This window comes from Maniola jurtina, chromosome 17 (genome assembly GCF_905333055.1).
Source record: "Maniola jurtina chromosome 17, ilManJurt1.1, whole genome shotgun sequence".
In the NCBI taxonomy this organism is placed as follows: domain Eukaryota; kingdom Metazoa; phylum Arthropoda; class Insecta; order Lepidoptera; family Nymphalidae; genus Maniola; species Maniola jurtina.
This window is the reverse complement of record NC_060045.1, coordinates 10451297-10476557: the sequence shown is the minus strand read 5'-3', so window position 1 is coordinate 10476557 and position 25261 is coordinate 10451297. Positions and strand designations below refer to the sequence as shown.

The window sequence follows — 25261 nt, the reverse complement described above, 5'->3', positions numbered from 1 at the left end:
TTTTGTATTAGCTGTATGTTGATCCAATGAATAAAGTTAATTCTATTCTATTCTATTCTATTCTATTCTTTTTTCAAAATATGGTAAAATAATGATTTTAGTACGGAGTTTTCTTTATCGAAAACTAGCTATGCCCGCAACTTCGTCCGCTTGGACTAAACAAATTTCAAACCCCTATTTTATACCCTTAGGTGTTGAATTTTAAAAAATCCTTTCTTAGCGGATGTCTATGTCATACTAGCTATCTGCATGCCAAATTTCGGACCGATCCGTCCAGTAGTTTGAGCTGTGGATAGATCAAGCTTCAGTCAGTCAGTTTTTAATTCTATATATTGAGATGATGTTTTTTAGAGTTAAATATAATCATTGCAGGCTTGCAGCCGGACGGCTGGACATTTAAATTCACTACTGACAAGAAAGAATAAATTAACAGTTTTAGCGATTTGCCATTTTACATTTTCTAAAGTCAGTTTTTCTAACAAAGATAAGAACCCAGTTTTGGTGAATGCAAAATAATATAATGTTCTCAGGTTCAAATTATACAAGGAATCTTCAACTTTTTCGTCGTGCTAGGAGTTAGGATTTAGGAGCGTCATCTTAATGCATTTATATTATACCTACCTAGCTGGTAGCTACCGAACTAAACGTGCAGAATATTGAAACTTTGAAAGTAACAATTAAAAGCCTTGACTTATCGCGTTCATACCAGCATACAGAATCTTACGAGTAATATTTGTATAGTAACTTTGTTAGTGACATACTCAGGTAAGAAACTTGACCAGTTGTTAACTTAATTTTTTAGTACTCGTACAGTTGGTGTCAAGACAAAAACTGACCTTGAACCTGCGCAGTGGACGATTTATCGATCTTTTTAACCGACTTCAAAAAAGGAGGAGGTTTTCAATTCGTCGGAATCTTTTTGTAGTACGAATTGAAGTGTGGCAGCAGAGGTGTCTATTGACGTGCGGTTGGTTCCTCAGTCAATCTTTCGCATACCCCATTTTCATAAAGCTGCTACCTATTGTCTTCTGAAAATAAATCAACGTGTAAAAAGTAACTCTTACAGCCTAATTCTGAAATATCCTTATGTAATTGAAAGTTACTTATCAAACACTGTTTTTCGACATATTATGGAACTATAACCTATGTATAGTGCTCATCTAAATCGGTCTAAATCATAGCGGGTTATTCAGACTTTACTTAATAGGTACCAACTTAATTTATTAATGTATGATTTCCTCATTCATAGTGGCATATTGAGTCAAAATAGTGAATCATTTGGACCGAGGATATAAAACGAGTAGTACACACGACAAAGATAAGATAGGATATAAAAATGCATTCGATAATACTATTTATGTTAGCAAAATTATATTGAGTTAGATAAAATGTGGCTTATCGTTTTTAGTAGGTTTTTTTTTAACCAACGATTCCGGTAGCTTATTATCTGGCATAAGTAGAGATATAGTGAAAAATCGGTTAAGTGCGAGTCGGACAGGCACATGAAGGGTTCCGTACCGTCGTACAAAAAATCTCGAACCAGTATAGTAAGCAAGTTAATGACGCACAGCGTCATCTTGATTTGATTTAGTGAACTAATTATTTCGGGAATACAAATCTTTAATATTTTTGTGATAGTACTATAAAGTCACGGTTTTCGAATATTTTCCTTTACTTGTGCTATAAGACATTGCTACCTGCCAAAATTCAGGATTCTAGGTCCATGGGAAAGTACCCTATAGGTTTCTTGACAGACATCGAAGTGATCCTATAAGGGTTCCTTTTATTTTTGAGGTACGGAGCCCTAAAAATATGTAGGTGCTTATTTAATAAACTAGCTTATGCCTGCTTCGTCCGCGTGGACTACACAAACAAACCCCTATTTTACCCCTTTAGGGAGTGAATTATCAAAAATAATTTCTTAGCTTATGTCTACGTTGTAATATCTGCGTGGCAAATTCCAGCCAGATTCGTCCAGAACGTAGTTTGAGCTGTGCGTTGATAGATCAGTCAATCAGCTTCTCCTTTTATATATTTAAATAAGTAACAATTTAACTTATTTTTAACCCTGACCCAAAAAGAGGGGTGTTATAAGTTTGACGTGTGTATCTGTGTATCTGTCTGTGGCATCGTAGCTCCAAAACTAATGAACCGATTTTAATTTAGCTTTTTTTTGTTTGAAAGGTGGCTTGATCGAGAGTGTTCTTAGCTATAATCCAAGAAAATCGGTTCAGCCGTTTGAAAGTTACTCTAACTTTCACTTATCGAGGGTGTTATAAATTTTTAATTTACACTTGTAAAACATATAGAAATATGGCTAGTGATTGCCTTCTTGATCGGTAACAAACTATAATGACCTACATCATGTTTCGCCATGTGATTGATACAAGCGCGTACTAATTTCTCATATAACAACAACAACAGGCGTACACCGTACAGGATAATCGTAACGAAAACAGGATGAGGATAGGCTTGCGTTGCACAAGAATACCTATTAGTAAATAGTGTTTGAACGAATGCACATATGAAATAAGTGTTCGCTATGATTGATAGTACGTGTACCTACATCAATTTTTTTATTCGACTTACAACATTAATAAATCAAACTTATAAAAAATATTCTGTTTAGAAGTAACTAAACTAAAGCCAATTAAACCTGAACTGTGACGCATAATTTTGTGTTTTCTAGGACAGATTTGCAAAACTTGTAATTTTTATTATTGACAACCGATAGACGTTCACTGCTGTAAAAAAGTCTTTTGTAGGGACGTCCTCAGTTCACACGCCACGGTCTTGCGCCGCCTAATCCCTGATGCCAATCGTTGGATGTCATCTGACCACCCAGTGGGAGAGTCTTCCAATGCTGCACTTCCAGTTACGAGGCTGCCATTCGAGCAACTTGAGACCCAACGTCTATTGGTTCTTCAAACTATGTGACCCGTTCATTACCTTCAGCTCCGCAACTTGTTGACTTATGATGTCGGTTAATCTGGTGCTCGATTGCGGTAAAGTGACAGCTACAATGTCACGATCGCAAACACCTCTGATTGGTTGACTCTCGCTCACTATTGGCTACAATGCATTGTTGCAACAAGGATAGCATAAAAGCCAATAACAACAATTAAAAAATGCAGTTGTTATAATAATTGATGCAGGTTTTACGGAATCGAGCCACTGGTTAATCTATGGATCTCTTCATTTATCACGTTGTACTTTATTTTAAAGGGTCCATATAAAACTTCGGAGCTATCCTAGATTTCTGATGATTCAAAAGCACTTGTAAAAGTTTACATGAATAAAAATTCTATTCTATTCTATTTTTCTTCAACTTGAAAACTCTACTTTTACCGTATTCATGGAATAACTTTTAAACCTCACCTCTGTCCCGGTGCCATTCTAGTACCTACTCTTGTAGACTGCGCTATTAAAAATTCACTTGTTCTCACATCGAGCGAATGTTTTATGTTAGCTTATCTGATGTCTTCCCGCACGTGGAATATGTCAGTCAAGTCTTTCTTTGGCGGTCATCTTGCTTTGAGACAGAAGACATAGATAGGTCTTCTGTCTCAAAGCAAGATTCTGATCTTGTCTGAGCAAGAGTCTGATTGTTATATTCGGACAATAGAAAAGCCTTTTCTTCCATTTCATTTATAACTAGTGGGTTGTAATTATTGCATAGGCGCCAGCCGCTACTGGTTGAATTTTAGGAATTTTGATAAAAAGTATTGAGTATGAGTAAATTTGCAGGTTTGGTATCGCAATGAATGCATAAAGTTTTATAGAACGGAGGCAAACTTTCCTATCGATTGCCTTTTGATATATTGGGTAAAAATATATTATGTTGGATAAGTTTAGCAAGGGTGCATGAAATTCAGCCAATAATTTTAGCAAGTATTGGCAATTTTTTTCGATTGCAACAAATAATGCTCTGCTATTTCGTGGATTCATCATCATCATCATTATCTTAGTTACGGTTACTCATCGAAGGCTTTAGGCCATAGCCCACTAAGCTGGCTTAATGCAGACTTTACACGCTTTGTGATTATTATGGAGAACTCTCATGTATGCAGGTTTCCTTACGATGTTTTCCTCACGGTGTTTAGCAAGTAATAATATTTATTTGCTTCGAAAACTTACAGATGCGTGCCCGAGATTGAATCCCGGATACGTCGAATAGAATGCCGAACTTTTTACCACTAAGTTATCACCGCTTTTAGCGGGTTTAGTTCCAAAGATTTATGATTTCTGCGCTTTGACGTTTTTACCTTGCATGGGGGATACCACTTTCTGATTTATTCACTGTGAAGTTACGTAATTTACGTAAATTATTCGTGTTTCTTCAGTTCACTTAGGCACTAACTATTACCGCCTATTACTATCAAATTTTACGGATAATACATAAATTAACAACTTTCCCGTCTACTACTAGTAAGTGCTTATTCAATGTGTTTTACAGTTTGCTAGTTTCCATTTTAAAAGTAAATGTTATTCAATTAGCATCTGAATCGTCACAATTCATTGCGCTAAGAGACACTTTTGTACTATAACTAATGTTATTTAATATTTGCTAGTGAAAGCGTACGTTTGTGTGACAAAAAAGTCAAATTACGAGGGGTGGCTGAAAAGTTCTGAGCCTAAGGCACTTGCATTCGTGCTAATTACTCATCCGGCGGGTCACTAGTTGAGCGACATCTACCCACTATATAAGAAAAGTTTCATGTCATTAGCTTCATTAAGCTTTGAGTAATTGAACCGTGAACATCAACATGTCTGAGTCATCGCAGCAGTTAACGAAATTGGAACATCGCGCCGTCATAAAATTCCTCGTAAAAAAGGGGAAAACAGCAAAAGAAATTTTTGAAGAAATGTCTAGTGTATACGGAGAATCTGGACCGTCGTCAGCCACGGTTAAACGATGGACACGCCTATTCCAACAAGGCCGAGAGACTCTGGAAGACGACCCCCGCTCGGGCCGGCCGAACACCGCAGTCACTGATGAAAACATCGAAAAAGTAAAAAAAATTGTACTGGACGATCGGCGAGTAAAATTGTGGCAGATAGCAGAAGAGCTGAGCATCAGTAAGGAACGAGTTGGAGACATTATGCATAATCATTTGCATATGAATAAAGTCAGTGCGCGTTGGGTGCCTAAAATGCTCACGCCACTGGACAAGCAGCGACGAGTTGAAACTTCCGAAGAATTTATAGACCTGTGCAAGGACAATTTGGAGGAAATTTGCACTCGTATTGTCACCGTTGATGAAACGTGGATCCGACAATACGACCCGGAGTCGAAACAAGAGTCAATGCAATGGATAGAGAAGGGGGAAAAGCCGCCGAAGAAGTTCAAGGTGGAAAAATCGGCTTCCAAACTCATGGCCACCATTTTTTGGGATTGCGAAGGAGTTTTACTCATAGATTACCTCCAAAAAAAAACTACGATGAATGCAGAGTATTATGCAGGGCTTTTGAAAAAAGTTCGCGAAGCCATTGTTGAAAAAAGAAGAGGCAAAATCAGCAAAGGAATTTTGTTTCTGCAAGACAATGCGCCGGTTCACACAGCGCGCATTGCGAGGCAAGCCTTGCGAGAAACTGGATTCGATGAAGTGAACCACCCTCCCTATAGTCCAGATCTGGCCCCTAGCGACTATTTTCTATTTAAAAATTTGAAAAAGGACCTTCGGGGACGAAGATTTGGAGATGATGAAGAGATGAAGGCGGCCGTAAATGAACATTTTCAAGCTAAAGACGCGGCTTATTTTTTTTCAGGGATACAAGCCCTCTATAAAAGATGTCAAAAGTGCATTGAAGTCCATGGGGACTATATTGAAAAATAAATTTTATTTAGATTTTTATCTAGACTTTTAATGCCCTAGGCTCAGAAGTCAGCTAGTTTCAGCCACCCCTCGTACTTTATCAATTCAACTACCTGTTATGGACACTTGAGCGGAAAAAATTTTAAACCATAAAAATATTCAGAGTAAAATTGCGGTATTTCGTCAGTTAAGATTTAAAGAATATTTTACTATGTATATTAATAATAATGAAATATTAATTAGTTACTTCAGTTTACGTCTTGTACTGTATACTTTTTGGTATTTACGCAGTCAAGTAGATGATGCCCGCGACTTCGTCAGACAGACAGACACACTTTCACATTATGATATTAGTAAGGATCTTAACAGCTATCTATGTGAAACCTATAGCATATATACAGACCATCAAAGATATAATATATTCCTCGTATATCAGACGAATCACGAACATTAGATCAGCCTCAGTACTATCCATTAAAAGACCATTAACTGGTGACTGACCGACCGAGAAATTAAGAACTATGAAGTGTCAAGCAAATACTAAGAAAAATTTGCATACAACATAAAAGACTTGCACTATCTTTTTGAACGGATCATCTGTCCCCATGGCACTTGAAAGCACAAACTAGGTTACCAGTTTTAAAGTGGAGCGCGCGCATCATTATTTTTTTTCTACGTTTTGTATCCTTTTGCACAAGATTTTAAAAACATTTGCGGATGAATAGCTGCATTTATGGCATGGTATTAATCATTGGTGAAGGAAAATAAATTTACTTGCGTTCTGAATTACGTAAAGACGTAGCGTTGCTAGTAGAATTGACTCCCAAGATGGAATGTGCTAACCACGGAAATCTAAATAAAGTTATAGAAATGGTATGGTGAACTCAAAACAAGTAGTCTAATCCAAAGTTGAAACATGGCGTTTTGCAATTACGCGTTTTATTTTTCGGTTATCTGCTGTTCTTGAATACTGCGGGGCTACTTTTCTGATGTTGCGTTCAAAGCAAATTGAACTTTGACACTATGCAAGTACAATTTGTTTTATCAACGCGAACTGACTCCTACTCATCTGCGTGGTGACAAGCTCATGCTCTTTTACCACTTCTATCTACTTTAAATTCTGTGACCTTTGGCTCATACCTCCTTATTAACTGCTACACTTGACTCGGCGTTGTACCGGAACGCTAAATTACTGAAGATGTGCGTCAGAGCAGACCGGTGGGGTCGTAGGTAATGTACCTCGGAATATTCTTAGGGTCATATCTAGCGGAATATAGCAACCAGATACTGCGGTGTTTTGCTTTGGCAGCTTGTGGTGTGATCTCTCTGTATCTCTCTTACCATTCATTGTAGCAAAATTCTGCACATAGATTTTCACGTATCTGTATGTTGTACAAAAATTTCGATTCATTCTTAGGTATAAATTAGCGGAAAACTGCGAGCAGAATTCCGCGTGCGGAATTTCTCTTCGGCGCTGATAAGACGCCGCATAGATATAGAGTAGCGTATGCTTCCCTTACATTTCACTGTCACATTGAAAAGCGGAAATGCTTTCTAGATTCCGCGCTCGTAGATAAAGAGCACATTATAAAATCCTATCATGTTCATCTTTTAAATTACATGATTATTATGAATTATCTTAGTACTTAGTTAATTAATCACTAATAATTAATATTATAAATGCGAAAGTGTGTTTGTTTGTTTGTCCTTCAATCACGTCGCAACGGATTGACATAATTTTTGCATGGGCATAGTTAAAGACGTGGAGAGTGACATTGAGACTACTTCTGTCCCGGAAAGTCAAAGAGTTCCCACGGGATTTTTTAAAACCTATATCCACGCGCACAAAGTCGCGGGCATCCGCTTCTCTAAATATATAAAAGGAAAAAGTAATTGACTGATCTATCAACGCGCAGCTCAAACTACTGAAAAGGGTTGAAAGGCATGCAGATAGCCATTAAGGATGACGTAGACATAGGATTTTTGAAAATTCAACCCCTAAGGGTGTAAAATAGGGGTCTGAAATTTGAATTGTTCCTATCCGTCCCCCTAATCTGTCCCCCCGGGGGGACGGATAGGAATAAAAAGTTCGAGCTGTCCCCCTACACGCGACGAGGGGACAGATCAAACTAATTCTTTCCGAACTGTCCCCCCGCTGCTTTCTTAGGGGGACAGATTGGAATAAAAAGTTCGATTTGTCCCCCTGCCACGGACGAGGGGACAGATCGAACTAATTCTTTCCGAACTGTCCCTCTGTGTAGTCCACAAGAACCAAGTCGCGGGCTTATAGTTCTTTATTCAAATTGGTGAGCAACACTATAGAAACTTGTTCAGTTACTAGTAAAGAGGGAAACTTTGATAAGTAATTGGTTGTAAATTTTTACTTCCACGTTCAATGAAAATTTCACGCACGCTGAGCATCGTGGCTGGAGAACTAATTTGTTAAATTGCTAGGAACTAGTGACGGAAAACGGCCAGCTGGGGAAATCGTCAAGCGTTGATTATTGAATTTATTCACCGCAGGAAGTTAGTCGACTTATCGATGCAACGATCTTCTTAGCTCATTTGTATATTGCTACGGACAGCGATATAAATTTTCCACTAGATGGGGCGTTTCATATTAGTAACGACAGCTAGTGATTTAACCAATGTTGGATATTCGCGAATGGAGATGACTAATTTGTCAAATTGCTAGGAACTAGAGACTGAAAACAGCAACTGGGGAAATCGTCAGGAAATTAGTCGATGTAACTCTAACTATCTCTTGGCTCATTTGTATATTACACGGACAGCGATATCAATATTCCACTAGATGGAACGCTTAATGGTAACAACATGTTCTAACGAACATTGGTGTCCGCACTCCTCTAAATCGTGATCCCCTTTAGACGCAGAGTGCAGACTCGTTGTGCCAAATCTTTTTTCTACGCACATGTAAACTGAACCAACTTTCTTCGGCGTTGTTCCCACTAGATTTCTACATGGGGTTATTCAAAGTGTGGATCAACAAATTCCTGAAAAGCCTGCAACGCGTTGACTGTTCCTCTGGTGCTGCAAATGTTCATCGGCTGCGGTAATCACTTAACATTAGATGACCCGCCTGCTCGTTTGTTCGACATTTTTATTTTAAAAAAGTCCGTTTGTACGAACATAGATCACTTAGAACAGACTACAGCCATAGGCACCAAAGCTAATTATAGCTACTCATATTTGATAACGTGAATATAATTCAGAGTTATGGTGCCAGTTTAATTTTTACAAACGGACTGCGTCCAAAGCGGATCTCGATTGACAGGAGTGCGGGACACTGATGGGCGTAGAAACTTGGAACATGTTGCTATTATGAAACGCCTCATCTAGTCGAACGTTTATATCGCTGGCTACGGAAGTGTTAAAGTTTTCGTGTTCAATTTTGCTGACACGAAGAGTACGTGGGAGCTTGAAAAATCCATACTACCTACTTAATATTATAAATGCAAAAGCGTGTCTGTCTTTTACCTTCTCACGATCTAACCACTAAAACCGAATGGTGACGTAATTTGGTATATTATATTGGTACAGAGGACCTAACGGAAAATATATGTGAGATTTTTATCTCGGAAAATAAAAGTCTTACCACGGGATTTTCTGAAACCTAAATCCACACGGATGAAGCACAAAGGTAACAGACAGGCAGACAGATAAACTTTCGCATTAATAAAACTAGAATGGATTGTTTAGATAGACATTCTAACATAACATTTTCAAACATAACTAGAGTACAGAGATCCATTTTTAACCCCCGACCCAAAAAAGGGGTGTTATAAGTTTGACGTGTGTATCTGTGTATCTGTGTGTCTGTGTATCTGTGTATCTGTGTATCTGTCTGTGGCATCGTAGCGCCTAAACGAATGAACCGATTTTAATTTAGTTTTTTTTGTTTGAAAGGTGGCTTGATCGAGAGTGTTCTTAGCTATAATCCAAAAAAATTGGTTCAGCCATTTAAAAGTTATCAGCTATTTTCTAGTTTTCTTGTGGAAAAGAAGGTTTAACTAACCGTTAGGTTCATAATATTATGTCAATTGACAAATGTCAAGCTGTCGAGATGGACGTTGCCTAGATACATAATTATTTATTTGAAAATGATGTTTTGGAAAACTCAGATACTTTGGATAGCTATAATCCTAGAAAATCAGTTCAGCCGCTTCAGCCGTTGGAAAGTTATCAGCTCTTTTCTAGTTACGGTAACCTTCACTTGTCGGGGGTGTTATAAATTTTTAATTTACACTTGTTTCTACAACTTTTAGCAAATGGCTGATGGTGTGCCTAGTTGATGCACGCGACTTAGTTTGCGTGAATATAGATTTATTTTAAATCCCGTGGTAACTCTCTGATTTTCCAGAATGTAAATTATAAAGTAGCATATGTGTTCATCCGTCCAGTCCGTCAGAGTAACAAACACACACAAGCTTTCGCCTTTATAATATTAGTGCGATTCTCGACGTAACGTAGGTAGGTAAATGTTGCAAACGAAGCAAATTTTTTAGCATCGACGTTTACGAGGGTACTGCACCTTCAGCCGCATCCCAGCGGGCATTCATGACCCGGTCAAACTAATTTAGGCTGTGTCATTACTGTAGTAAATAGTCTCGTACGTACATTTTTGGGGTAGCTTGGCGATTGTTGGGGTAAAACACGCATTGTTTTTTGCAATGTACAAAAGGCGGGAGTCAATGGTATTAATATGATAAAGATAAGTGTATTATAGCACTGTGAAATAATACAATTTGTTTTTTAATCACATCACACTAATATTATAAAGGCGAAAGTTTGTATTTGTGTGTGTGTGTGTGTGTGTGTGTGTGTGTGTGTGTGTGTGTGTGTGTGTGTGTGTGTGTGTATGTATGTTTGTTACTCCTTCACGCAAAAACTACTGGACGGATTTGGCTGAAAGGAATGGAGATAGATATCCAGGATTAGCATTTAGCACATCTAGTCAACCATAAATTAACAAAGCTTGTACTATAAGGTGGTTGGATCTGCTAGTGTTAGTCGATTGTGAAAAAGCTGTATCACCAATCATTGTTGCAAATTGCAATCCAAATCATAGTTATGATTGGCTGAATTTATGGTATTCTTGCTGCAACAATGCGTTTTAACCAATCATTGTAAGAGTGTACAACCAATCAGGGCTGTTTGCGATTGCCATACTTTATTTTTATTTTTTTTATTCTGATACAAGTTAGCCCTTTGGACTGTTTATCTCACCTGATGATAAATGATGATGCAGTTTAAGATGAAGGTGGGCTTACTTGGAAAGTGTATGGCCACGGCCGAAGCCTTCAACCAGACCAAAGTATATGGCGGTAGGCTCCCAGGTTGTTGGATGGAGACAAAGACCTCTAATGTTCAGTTCAGATCCGTCAATCTGGACGACATGATCGGATAGTTGTTGTTCAATAATAGCCGAAGTTCGGTTCATCATATTATCTTATACAAATTAGGTACAATACGTTAACGTTAAGAGCTAGTCTAGGTCTAGACGACTTTCGTAATAAGTCATGTATTTAGGTTAAACTGGATGGACTGAAATAGAACGATGTCCCCCAGACGTTTGCCCGATTTTCGTAATTTGATAGCCAATGTGGTATCTTGGTAAACTCAGACTCTACAGGGCTACCTATTAAGGCCTGTGGGTTTAGTGTAACTTTAAAAATAACGTAAACGGAACATATTTGATTTGACATATCAATACAATTTTAACAAATTCACGTTTTGACTTAAAATAGTTTTTACTTACATGGAAACTCACACCCAGGCATCAGTTTTCATTGCCATAATTGTGACTTTTGTTACGAGTACTACATATACCTACAAGTCAAGAGTGAATAGGCGCTAGAGGCGGAATAGAAGCCCTCCACCTTAGACTGCATCATCTCTTGCAATCAAGTCTGATTGCAGCAAAGCGCTAGTCTATAAATGCAAAAAAAGGAACTTAAGGACGTCCACGTTAATAAAGGCTTTATTGAAAATCCCATTGATTTTTCGGGATAAAAAGTAGCCTTATTCGAGTCCGGGATACAAGCAATCTTTGTACCCAGATAATGCCCGCGACTTCGTCTACGTTGATTTAATTTTTTTTAATCCCATTGGAACTCTTAGATATCCAGAAGTAGTCTATGCTTCCGGAATGCAAGCTATCTCTGAACCAAACGTTGAAATCGGTTCAGAGGATGGGCTATGATAAGACAACAGACAGAAACTCTTTCGATTTTATAATATTACTTACATTGATTAGGTTGGGAGTAGTTGGGACTTGAAAAACTAGCAGACACACATTCGCGTTTATTACATTAGTACGGGTTCTTTATTTCTTTTCTCTCGCATGTTTAAAATTCTGACCTTGGATGTCCTTATACCTACCACGTTAAACTTTGAAGGCCGTTGGATGAAATATTGCTGTTACACACGTTCGTTGCGAAGCTGTTAGGTAAAGTGGGCCAGACGGGACATCCTATCTACATGTAGGTACAGATACACACAAGTTAGGTAGGTATGTATGGCCGGTTCCGTATATCTAATCTGACAGCAAATACGGGTGCCTCATTATTGACCCCGATGATGCGAAATCTGCTGTGCTACAGCACTTTAATAAAACAGCGATTATTTTAACTAAATTGTAAGAACTTAAAGTAGGTAGTAGTTAGTGCTACTCTTTGATGTTTAACTTTTTGCTAAAGAAGTAATTTACTAAAGGAAATTCATTCAAAGCAGTTGGCATTATTTACAGTGCAGTTATTTGTATATTGAAAGTTAAAAAAGGTGAGGAGTTTGATTTTCCGCGAGTTTTCTGTATGTAGGTATAAGTAAGTTGTTATGTTAAAACAGTTCTTTTTTGTGTTTGTAATCGTTAGGACAAGGTTTATATGAAAGATTTTTTTTGGAAAATCCACGGGGTAAGACTATTCCCGCGGCACGCGGATGAAGTCGCGGGCAACAGCTAGTAGCCTTGCAAAGCTTTTGCCTAGAAGTTATGTAATTGGATGTTAACTTATTAGAATGCAGTCTTCGAAGCATTCCGTAAGAAAATTCTTTGTATTGCATAATACTTTTTGGTCAGGCCGGAAGCGCTATGCAATGGACGTGAATTAGCATATAATATTATGATAGGACTCATAATCATAAACACATATCCGCTAATTGCTTTAAACATATTTACATTAAACATACATATTATATTCGACTAGCCGACCCGCCACGGCTCAGGTCGAATGCAATTTTCATAAATTGGCCAGGGATGGGAATTTCCAAAATCACACCTATATTTTCTTCATTTTTATATATTAACCAAAAATCCAATTATTAATTATCATGGATATTTAACTTGGGAAACGATGGTCATTGATACAAATTTTTATCCCCATATTTAACCGACTTAGGGGTAGAATTTCCGAAAAACGTGAACTTACTGTCTTCATTTTGAATTGGAAGTCTGAATACCAATTTTCATGGACGTGATTTGAATTTGACAAATGACGGACTTTCATACGAACTCTCTTCCCCTATTTAACTCCAAAGGGATGAAATTGCCAAAAATCCTTAGCTAGTGACTGAGTTACAACAAGAACCTACTCGTATTTCAAAATTTTAAGTTACTACTGCCAGGAGGGTTTAGCCTGGGCGTTGATAATTCAGTCAGTTAGGACAAGACTTTTTTATATGAACAGAATACGATCAGAAATGTAAGGCCGCTTACACCTGTAAGTTTCACTCACGTAAGTAGCTTACGTAATTAATTTACAACTTTGCTAACGAAAATTTACAAAGAGTGTTTACTGTTTACATTAATGTCGTAAGTTCACGTAAGCTACTTATGTCAGTAAAACTTACAGATGTAATCGCGGCCTTAGCGAGTCTAGCAGCGAAAGTGTCAAGAATGCCATTCGTAATAGCGCTTTTTGCTTTTGCTTAACTGTCCACATTACATTGTGTGTCAGTGGAGTTCAGTGTACGCTAATGTTCAAATGTTGTGTAATGGACATACCTACTTTATTATATCAACAAAAGATTCCCGTATCTAAAGCGGCTAAAGTGATAAAAGCATAATAAAAATCTATTAACGTTTTTTTATCGGATTGTCGCTATGGTGTCACTTAATTAGCGGCCACAGCAAGGCATTAATTTTAAAACTTTTACTTTGTAACCTTTCTTTTGATGGTGGGGATTGCGTTATAGAAATTGCGTTATGAGAGCTTTCATGAAAAAAATCGGCCAATTGCGAGTCAGACTCGCGCACCGAGGTTCTGTCTGTTCTGTTCTTAGGATAAGGGTTCCTTTTTTTCTCAGAACCCTAAAAACGAACTCTTTGTTTATAGAGTTTCAATGATTGTTTCCAGTGATGCACACGAGGTAGCCGGTGGTGACAGCGCGCAGCCATGCCGCTGCCGAAGCGCTGCGTGGAGCCGGTGCACGTGTCGCGAGGCACGGTGCCCGAGCGCCTCGCCGTGCCCTCCGAGCTCGAGGCCGTCACCAACGGCACCCTCGCCAACACTGTCAGGTAATGTTCCACCTATTGGCCTGCTTGCAACCACTGCTCTGGCGACTGCACCTTGGCGAAAGAGCGCCACCAAAAACGTTTTCCTGGCTTCCTCATCTACCCTCTCCCCGCCTCTTTCCACGAGCTCCAGGCCATGGAGGCCGGAAACTCGACGGCATCTTTACCGATACTGATTGGCAATACTCTCTTTTAGCTTGTAAACTTCCAACGCGGGAGATAAATCCACTTAAAGCATGCCACAGTTGGAGATCGTCGCACAGTAAACTGCACTACAGAACACGTCTTCCCCAGCGGCTACCAGTTCTGAGAAGTACTTGACGTAGTATGCAGTTAAGACCTGTAACGTCACTGATTTATCTTTACAGACAGCTGTCGTCGTTGTCGAAGCATGCGGAGGACATGTTCGGCGAGCTGACGCGCGAGGCGACGGGTCTGGCGGAGCGCACCAACGTGCTACAGGCCAGGATAGACAGGCTCGCCATCAAGGTCACGCAGCTCGACTCTGGCGTCGAGGAGGGTAACTATACTCTTGTGTTATTACTGGCCTTTACAACTCACCGCCTCTCATGGTTCCCACCAAGCTCTCGGTTACATGGGCCAAATTAAAGGAGGGCACCCCTTTAATACTTGCTCTTGGAGTTTTTCCGGGTGCCTACTTTACTCTTTTCTGCTTTTTCTGTGTCCGGAATTTCTTTTCCACACTTGGACATTGTCGTAAAATATGTCCATATAAAGGCGTTAATCCTCCCTTTACTAAAATATATATTTTGGGTTTACACGCTAATTCTATCAGGGTTGAGTTTGTTAAGAGTTACAAAATATAGTTTTTAATTAAACATCATTACTTTCTCGTTCCAGTGTCGCTCCAAGACATACAAATGCGCAAAGCGTTCCGCTCAGCGCGCACGTTCCAACAACAACTGTTCTCGCGAACCACGATGCCGTCGGCCATGTTGGCCACGTACGCGCGCTGTGATCGCCCGCCACCGCTCGAGAAGCTCAACGAGTACCGGGACGACGGACGCGACGCGAGGAAGTTCTACACCGACCCGGACTACTTCTTCGAGCTGTGGCGCAGAGAGATGCTGCAGGATACGGAGAGGATCCAGCATGATCGAGGGAAGAAGGTAAAGTGTTGTTTTATTTATAAAGATAATAGATTAATGGTAAAGATGAAAGAAAGTTCAAACTTCACCTTAACCAATTATGTAGCCATCTTGAAACAAAATAGCTTCACGCTAGCTCATTTTCGGGACTTACCTCCGAGTCAAAAAACACAGTAATAGTAAATAGAGTAAAATGACTATATAAAACCTAAATTAACATTCGCTTGGATTAGCAAAGCCACATCTTATCAATATCAACCGGAACTGTGTTCCTTCGTAGTCTAGGCACTCAAAATGCAGGTTTCAGATCTTTCCCAGTTTACATTAGTAAACTTGTCGTAAGTTAATCATGTAAGCTTCTTCTTCTTCTGCTTCGGGGCTATGCAAGTTCATGTATACCCACCCTGTATACGTAGGATCCAACGATATAATCCTACTTTCGACTTGCAGGTGCGTCAACCTCGCAGCAACAACACAGAGGGGCGCGGCACGAGACGCGTGCGCGTGCCGCACTCCACCCGCGACCGGCAGAAGGCGGAGGTGGTGACGCGCGGGGAGCACATCATGGCGCCCAACCAGCTGCGCCGGTACAACATCGCCGAGCAGTACCGCCCCGACCCGCTCTATCAGAGTAAGTCCCTTAGGTTAAAATCTATAGAGTGCACTTTAGTTTCCGTTAAAACGAGACAGATGAGATGCCTGAGGTATAACGCTGTCTCGTTCTAATAGTGTCTTAAGTCTGACCAAAGTCATAGTGCGCTCTATAGATCTCAGCCAAGAGCCCTTACACACTAGCGTTTCACCGGCGTAGACGTTCGTCGAACGTAGCGTTGCCAGGCGTCCGGATAAAGCCGGACACAGTCTTTTTGGTCACGGGCTTTTTGGTTTCGTGTGCGGCTAAATTAGACGGTGTTCGGCCTGTCGGCTCTTGTTAGGCTTTTTAAATTTAACATTTTTTTAAATTTGTGATTTTTTACGTTAATAAATCCATACTAATATTATAAATGCGAAAGTGTGTCTGTCTGTCTGTCTGCTAGTTTTTCACGGCCCAACAGTTTAACCGATTTTAATGAAATTTGGTACAGAGTTAGCTTACATCTCGGGGAAGAACATTAGGCTACTTTTATCCCGGAAAATCAGTTCTCATGTGGGATTCTTAAAGGGCCCATCCGTTTAACCGATTTATATACACAGTTTGTTTACAATAATTTACATGGGTAGATTATTTTACATAATCGTAAACTAGATGGCGCCACAACACACAAAACCATGCTATCGTTCTGCACACGTCACAACTGTATAAACACCTAAGATCCACGTATCTATAGACGATGCCGTTCTTACGGTCTCGGGTTCGATTTTCGGAATTTTTGACGTGTTAAAATACGAAAGTATGAGCACATATTAATTTATTTACATATCTGAAAACTTAATTTTGAAAGAATTAAATAATTTAATTTAGAAAGAACCACATTCAAATCGGTTAAAGGTCGAATTGAGGACCTCCTTTTTACTTTTTAGGGTTTCGTACCCGAAGGGCGGCAACGGGACCCCTATTACTAAGCCTCAGCTATCTCGAACCGTAACTGGTAGAGTTGAAATTCACTGAATGAAAATTAAAGTGTTATTTCTTGGACTATGGTACGAATAACGGAACCCTTCGTGTGCAAATCCGACTCGCACTTGACCAATTTTTTAGAGAAGAAGAGAAGAAAAATTGTTAAATAAAATAGATAATGGTTTATTCGCTGGAATGTGGGTACAAGTAGGTCTTACATTTAATTGAATTACCTTACACATTCTACCAGGTGAATATTATACGTAATATTTAAATTATTCTGGTTCATTATCTGTTGAAATTATAAATTAAACAATACTCAATCAGATAAATTAAGTAAACATGAAAACATGAAACCTTAATCTAAGTAAGAAACTATGAAGATGACAGGTTGCATTGGTCGAACCTTTTGTGGCGCCCTCGCCCTCAGTTTTGCCTGTGGACCCCCATTTTCTAATGAATTTATGTTTTTTTTGCAGCTACTACAGTAACGGACGGTGGATACAGAGCCCCCGCGAATAGGCCTCCGTCCTCGCAACCCGCGAGGCCAAACTCGATCGAGATCGAGAACCAGCAGAATAGGACGCCACGGCTTACGGGCAATGGACATAGTAAGAACACACCTTTTAACTCTTTGGCAACATTTTGCAATTGGTTGCATTGAGCGGCATAATATATAGAAAAATATTGCTCAAGAAAACTGGATATTTTTCTGCGATTACATTTATCAATCTGACCTGTAAAAAATATAGTTAGGTATCTATTTATTTTGTCAAATTCGTTCATCATTAATCATTGCGCGAATCGAAGTTCTAAAAGATTGTAAAAACCAATTTTTAATTGCTTGCCAAATGTCTATTACAAATTAGAATGGGGACTCTAAAATCGATTGCTGTTATTATACTTTTATCATAACGTTATATATTATTTGCAGTTGTAGGGGAGGAAAGTCCATACGGACCCGTGGAGCCGATATATGGCGGCAGTATCGCGGGGACTCCCCGCAGGGCGAGGCCTTCGATCCCGCCGCCCGCCCCGCCCGCGCCCGCGCAGCTTGATTCGCCCCAGCATCACACGCCCACTAGGTATGTAACATGTATACACTCGTTTAGGCAGGAGAGACGTAGGATCAGTGGAGCCGATTTACGGCGGCAGTATCGAAGGGACTCTCCGCAAGGCGAGGCCTTCGATATCACTGTCCGCCCCGCCTGCGCCCGCGCAGCTTGATTCGCCCCAGCATCACACGCCCACTAGGTATGTAACATGTATACACTCGTTTAGGCAGGAGAGACGTAGGATCAGTGGAGCCGATTTACGGCGGCAGTATCGCAGGGACTCTCCGCAAGGCGAGGCCTTCGATATCACTGTCCGCCCCGCCCGCGCCCGCGCAGCTTGATTCGCCCCAGATCACACGCCCACACTAGGTATGTATAACACTCCTGTAAGTAAGAGAGACGAGCTATGTATTATGATGCTGCAGTATTCAAAATAAGGACTAAAATCGTACTTTTGACATGAAAGTTGACACAGAAATAAAATCAATAAAATAGAGTTTAAATGGCGATTGAGTTCTCATTTTGTATGGACTATACGGTGTTAGTGTGACTCCCGCAGAGCGAAGCCTTGATTTCCACCGGCTGGCCTCTTGTAGGTTGAAGAGAGGTAGGGCCAATCGCGCTGATATCGCAGGGACTCCCCCAGAGGTTGTGTCCTTTGAATCGATCCTTCCGACCGCCGGATTCGTGTTCAATCCAGTATATAAATGAATGAATAGACGATTGAGTTGTCTGATGAAAATAAACAATAATTTAAAAAATATCAAAATGTGAAATGTAGATGAAATGGTAACATGAACTTTGTTCTCTTAGGTCGACGCTCCCGCCGCCACCGCCCCCGCCGGAGGGTTCGACGTCGCCGCCCGCTATGAACGGTGCATCGCCGCCGCACCGCACCGCGCTCGATGCGCACCTCGACCAGATGCACGCTGTCATAGGTATGTATGTGTGTGTGTTTGTTATTCCTTCACGGCAAAACTACCGGGCGGATTTGGTTGAAATTTGCAGCTGGGATAGATTATACCATGCATTAACACAAAAAAATCATTTTTACTTTAATAAACAGTTAAATCTATTTTTCACAAACTTAAGACACAGAAGTTTCCAATTCGAACTGCATGTTTGTTCAAGTTTGTCGCTGCAGACTTCTCCGACTAATGCAATATTCAGTGGCTATTTCTCCCAGAATATTTGTGTTTAAGGTAAAGTATTATTTTCAGGTATGATGTCATCAGACGAGATGCCCCCGCGGGCGCCGACGCCTCCTCCCGCGCCGCCCGCGCCCCCGCCGCCCGAAGAGGACCGGCCGCGGCCGCCGTCACCCGCGTCCCTGCTGCGCGGCGCCTCCGCGCTCAAGCCGCCGCGCCCCGCCGCCGACCCCGCGCCCGACCCGCGCTCCGACCTGCTCAAGGCGATACGAGAAGGTATCAAAAACACATTCATTTTACGCACAACACACAAAATGACAGACAAAAAATTTTCACACACTTACACGACGTTAAGCACTAAAAAGCTCAAATTAAGAAATTAAATATTATTCTGCTAGGAACACGCACACCCTTCCAGCTTCCGTTTTAACCGCTAAAAAATTCGGACCTTCAAAAGAAGAGTGAAAAGCCGCCGCGCCCATCAGTCACAGGTTACTATGTCAGTCAGGGTAATCAGTGAGTCAATGAGGTTTTCCTGCTTTCAGGCATCAAACTCCGCAAAGTGGACAAGCGATGCGAAGACGGGTCGGGTAAGTACGACACACTGCGCGGAGTGCCCGCGCTGCACGACGTCGCGTCCATCATCGCGCGCCGCGTCGCCGTCGAGTTCAGCGACACCAGCTCCGACAACGACTCCGACTCCGACGACTCCGCGCAGTGGACCGACAGCCGCGCGTGACGTCGCGCCTCGCCGCGCGACACTCCGCGCGACCCCGCCCCCGCGCCCTCCGCCGCCCCCGCCGCCGACATCGACCACGTGCCGCTGCCGAACGCGCCCGCGCACATCGACGTCCCGGAGCACACTCACACGCTGGCCATCAAAAGCAACGTCGTACCCGTCGATAACACCGACCAGTGCTACGTCAGAAACTCGTCTTTCCTCAGCCGCGACATCGAAGCAAAAAAGGCGAAGGTCGAACTCACCAAGTCTGAGTCTCCGCCGAAAACGAGCCCGCCCAAAAACGTCTCCGCGCCTCCCAGGATCAGTAGCCTCGTAAAAGAAACGTCACCGCCGAAGAACGGCCAATCGCCCCCAAAAGCCATCCAATCACCGCCACAAAACAGCCAATCACTGCCGCAAAATAGCCAGTCACTGCCGCAAAACAGCCAGTCACTGCCGGCAAACAGACAGTCTCCACCGAAAAACCAATCACCGCCAAAAGTAAATTCGTCCCCAAAGAAAATTGCCTCACCCCCAGTTGAATCACAAAAGAATTCATCACCACCTAACAAAAATATGACATCATTCATTGTCAAAAAAGAGACTTCCCCTCCATTGAAAAATCATAATTCTAAAACACAAAACGAAGTCTCCTCACCCCCAAACAATAAAGGCATCAGTCTACCATCCCAACTCAAAAACAAAGTCATGTCGCCTCCTTCAACCAGAGAAGTTACTCCAAATAAAAACGACGTAACTTCACCGCCGCCTACCAAAATAGTGTCATCGCCTCCTATAAACTCTTTCAAATTTAATAAATCTGATTCAAAATCCGAAGAAACCTTCACTGCAAAGATTAAAAAGGAATCGGTGCTCATCAAAGAAGCTCCCATCAAAACCGATAAGCTTTCTTTAATCGTGACAAACGATATTATAACTGATAAAGGTGATACTAATAGTGATGGCAGTAATTCAAATAAATCCGAGGAAGATGGTGGAGACAAAAATACAAAGACGGCTGAATCTAATGGGGTGGGAGATAAAATAAGGAAATTCGAAAAGGCTGCAGAGGATGCCGGGAAACTGTCTAGACCGGGTTCAGTCCGCGGACGTCCCAGAACCGAAAGGTTAGGATCTGATAACGACTTGCCACCGCCCGCTACGCCATTCAAAGACCACGTGTTCTTTGATCTCGGAAACGCAGATAAAGCTGAACCGCATATTGCAAACAACACGGACCAAATCGAAAGGCAACACAGCATTGTGAAAGGATCGGTAAACTCTGCTGCAGCAAAATGGCAGCGTACAGAGAGCTCCTCTATAGAAGAAAAGATACAAAAACCTGAGCCGCAGAAGATAATCAAACCAGAGTTCAAACCGATGCCGTCACCCGTGGATGTAACCATACGTTCGCCAAGTCTAGGCTCGAAATTACCCGATCAGTTCCCATCCCACGGAACAGCGTTCCGCAACGTAGCGTCCCCAGACCCCGCCCGCTCCAACGCTCACAAGTTCAACGACGATGTAAATACTCAAAATAATTTTAAGACTTGTAAATTTAAACCTAAAGAGAAGTACTCCGTGAGCAAGGGGTCCAGTTATTTCACTCGAGGCTCCGAGGAGATATGGCTGGTTAAGAAGAAGGACATTGAGGAGATAGAGGAAAGGGTTTTGGATTCGTTTCGACGGGCTGGTGGGAATATGTGTATGAGGAACGAGTCCGTGCGGCCGTCGTCTGACAGCGGACAAGGGTCGACGTTCGCGCACGCGACTATGGGCCGACCTAAGCGTCAGATGTACGCACGGAGTGAGTCTTTAGACCCGCAATGGGCTGGGTCCCGGGCTCAGACGTTAAAACGTCAGTCATCCGTCGCTTGCACTTGCGGTCACGATAAAAAGACGCGTGCGAAGAGCGCAGGCTCGGAAGCCGTGCCGCGCCCGCGATCTCGCTCTCACGGCGACGAAAACAACCAAGCTCACGTCCTAGACAAGTATGAGACCCTGGTTTAGCCTATTTACCCCTTCGATCATTAAAGTACAAGATATGCTGTCAATCGTCCCTGAAAAATTAGTGCTATTTACGTTAGTTCGCTAGTGAAAAAGCCAAACACGTCTCACGATGCCGCAATATGTTTTTTGATAATAGTTATTAAAATACAAACAAGCAAGGCTCATCTAATAAAAATTTACCTACTCATGTTTTCATCAAATGTATGACAGAAATTGGTTTCAGTAAATGAGTGCGTAAATAATTAATTAGGCGGCAAGGTAAATAATTCTAAGGGGAACGTATTTTTGCTTATCTCTTTTAGTTTGACTATACCTAATAATTAATATGAACTCCAAGCGGACACTTTATCATTTGGATTTTGTATGGGACTGCATACATATCTTAAACTTTAATGATCGAAGATTTACCACCCTATTCCATGCATATTATAATTGTGATAATTGCTCGTAACATAAGATGCGTAAGGATCTTGTGTTCTATATAACCGATAGAGCTGCGAACTGCGTGCGTACTTGCATGGAGTATCGTTCTTAATACTTATTGTACTCGCGTAATCGGTCTGGGGTGTCGGTTATTATTTTCAATGGAGGAGTATTCGCTAGTAATAAAAGTTAGTTAGTGTTCGAAATGGGGTAGCTGTAGGGGGCGATATTGAAATGTCTTACTATAAACCAAATAATATGATTATTGAAATATAAACTACTCGTAGTTACAGAAAATGATTAGTTGCGTAGCGGTAATGACTATTGAGAGTGAGGTTTCCCCCGTGTCGTAATGTTTGAACGTTGGCAGTTTTGGTATTTTGCGTCGCGCTTGTGTTGGTACTTGCCTATAATATGTCTGTGTGTTTTTACGTTTTATCCTTTGAGGTACGGCTTCGTTGGTGCGTATGAAAGCAATACATACGCAGTGTTCAATAACAGAAGTCGAATTTTATTGAAACGTAGGGTGTTCTTTGGTGCACACAAACACATTAGATAAAATAAAATTAAAATAGCGAACAGGTGGTTCACCTGATGTTAAGTGATTACCGCCGCACCAAAGTAACCGCCAATGCGTTGCCAGCTGTTCAGGAATGAACAATCGGAGGGAGCTGATTCCATAATAATTAGCATGTGCGTGGAAAAAGATCTGGCATAAATTAAAGTATGCCAGGCATCCAAGTGGTGAGGGTGAAATTGCAATCGGTGCGTGCGTTCTAGAAATAGAAATCTTCAAAAGCACATATAAAAGTTTACTTTGATTATTCTAACTTTTGGATTGTTATTGAATTTACCTCTGATTCGGAATGCCTTTTCTACCAACAAGAATCTTGGGGGTTGCTCTTTTCAAATGTACGTTAAAGTAAGTGATGTTTAATTTCTTACTTCACATAACCTCCCGGAGGTATACGTTATACCCACGAGGCTATCGCCGCGTGTGCGTTCATGCGCATCAAGGAAATCTGACTATTGGAGACGAGGGATCCATGTTAGAGATCGCGACCGGCCCACCTGAGCACAACCTTATGAATGGTGCTTTTCGCTTGTTGAAATTCTTATATTTCGCGTAAAAATCTTCTTTAGCGGTTGTGAGAAACGTGTTGAAATAATATATTTTTTATTTTATGTTTAAATTAAATGCTCTAACAATACGTTGACTGTATTATGGTCTAGCTAGTCCGTGTGTTTAACAAACAAATATAATTATGGAGTGTGGAATTATCATTTTAAACTCTAATACGAAAATAGTACAAACAGCTCTTGAAAAAAACACTTCCCTTAGGGCCGCCATTCAAGGTATACAGAATAACAAAACTTCCATCAACGCGTTAAAAGATCATAAAGGTTTAAAACAGACAAATAGGTCAAAGATTCTGCATATCAGTACCGAATTTTATAAATCTCTTTATTCCGACTCCAACCATAAATTAATCCCCGTAGATACTATAATAAATCACGATACAAGCTCGATGGACATTGAACCTATTTCAAACTGTGAAGTCCATCGTGCACTCTGTAGTATGAAATATGGTAGGGCCCCCGGAGAAGATGGAATTACTACAGAAGCACTAAGATTAGGTGAGACTGTATTACTTCCACATATAACAAAATTGTTTAATACTATTTTACATTCTGGTAATTTACCTGAACAATTTTGTCACTCAAATATCATTTTACTGCACAAAAAAGGCGACAAAACAGATGTAGGTAATTATCGTCCTATCAGCCTGATATCACATTTATATAAGACATTTATTAAAATAATAGAATATCGAATATCGGGACAGTTAGATAAAAACCAACCTGCTGAACAGGCTGGCTTCCGACGCGGCTTGTCTACCACTGATCATCTCCATACAATAAATCAATTAATTGAAAAACATTTAGAGTTCGACCTTCCACTTTATTTAGCATTCATAGATTACTCAAAGGCATTCGACAGTTTAAAACACTCCAAAATTTTTGAAGCTTTAAATAGCCAAGATATCCCATCCCAATACATTAAAATATTACAGCAAATATATCACAAAAGCACAGCATCCATCAAAATACATTCAACGGGGCCGACTTTCCACATTCAAAAAGGTGTCAAGCAAGGAGATCCACTCTCTCCCAAACTTTTTACTGCAGTTTTAGAGGAGGTGTTCAGGAAATTGGCAGTAAAATGGATGGGAAAGGGTATCGTCATCGGGGAAAAAAGGCTTTCTAACCTTCGGTTTGCAGACGATATAGTCCTTTTTGCTTCGTCAGCGTCCGAGTTGGGGGCTATGATTGCTGAGCTCAACGAGGTAAGCGTCGGGGTCGGACTTGAGATGAATATGTCAAAGACCAAGCTCATGACAAACAGCACAAAGCGTAGGCTAGAAGTAGAGGGTGCGGAGATTGAATATGTCCATGAATACATATACTTAGGCCAAATAGTCTCTTTTCAGGCGAGACAGGATAAAGAAGTTTCGAGACGCACCGAAAACGCCTGGAAGGGTTATTGGGCCATAAAAGATTTAATGAAGGGAAACCTTTCATTAAATCTAAAACGTAGACTCATGGATATGTGCATTCTTCCCATCCTCACATATGGTGCTCAAACTTGGTCTTTGACGGATCATCAAAAGTCCGCACTGAGAGTTTGCCAGCGGGCAATGGAGCGCAGCATCCTTGGAGTAAAGCTGACAGACCATGTTAAAAACAGCATACTGCGCTCCAAGACGCAGATAACGGATGTGGGAGACAAAGCCGCTAGACTAAAATGGAACTGGGCAGGACATGTTATGCGCATGTCCGATGAACTGTGGGCAAAGACCACAACACAGTGGATGCCACAAAATTTT

At 41.0% G+C, this 25261-nt stretch overlaps 1 protein-coding gene across 1 annotated transcript in view; it reads left to right on the top strand.

Moving 5' to 3' along the window:
• LOC123873533 (serine/arginine repetitive matrix protein 1) overlaps positions 1-23037 on the top strand; it is a 31544-nt gene extending 8507 nt beyond the window's left edge. Inside the window, exons 2-11 of the mRNA XM_045918396.1 lie at positions 14192-14352; positions 14718-14869; positions 15211-15479; positions 15909-16089; positions 17496-17627; positions 17951-18101; positions 18885-19009; positions 19292-19495; positions 19765-19945; positions 20045-23037. Of these exons, the coding sequence (XP_045774352.1) occupies positions 14231-14352; positions 14718-14869; positions 15211-15479; positions 15909-16089; positions 17496-17627; positions 17951-18101; positions 18885-19009; positions 19292-19495; positions 19765-19945; positions 20045-21950 (3423 nt within the window). The 5' untranslated portion in view covers positions 14192-14230 and the 3' untranslated portion in view covers positions 21951-23037. The remainder of the gene's footprint in view (positions 1-14191; positions 14353-14717; positions 14870-15210; positions 15480-15908; positions 16090-17495; positions 17628-17950; positions 18102-18884; positions 19010-19291; positions 19496-19764; positions 19946-20044) is intronic.
• The last annotated feature ends 2224 nt before the right edge of the window (positions 23038-25261 follow it).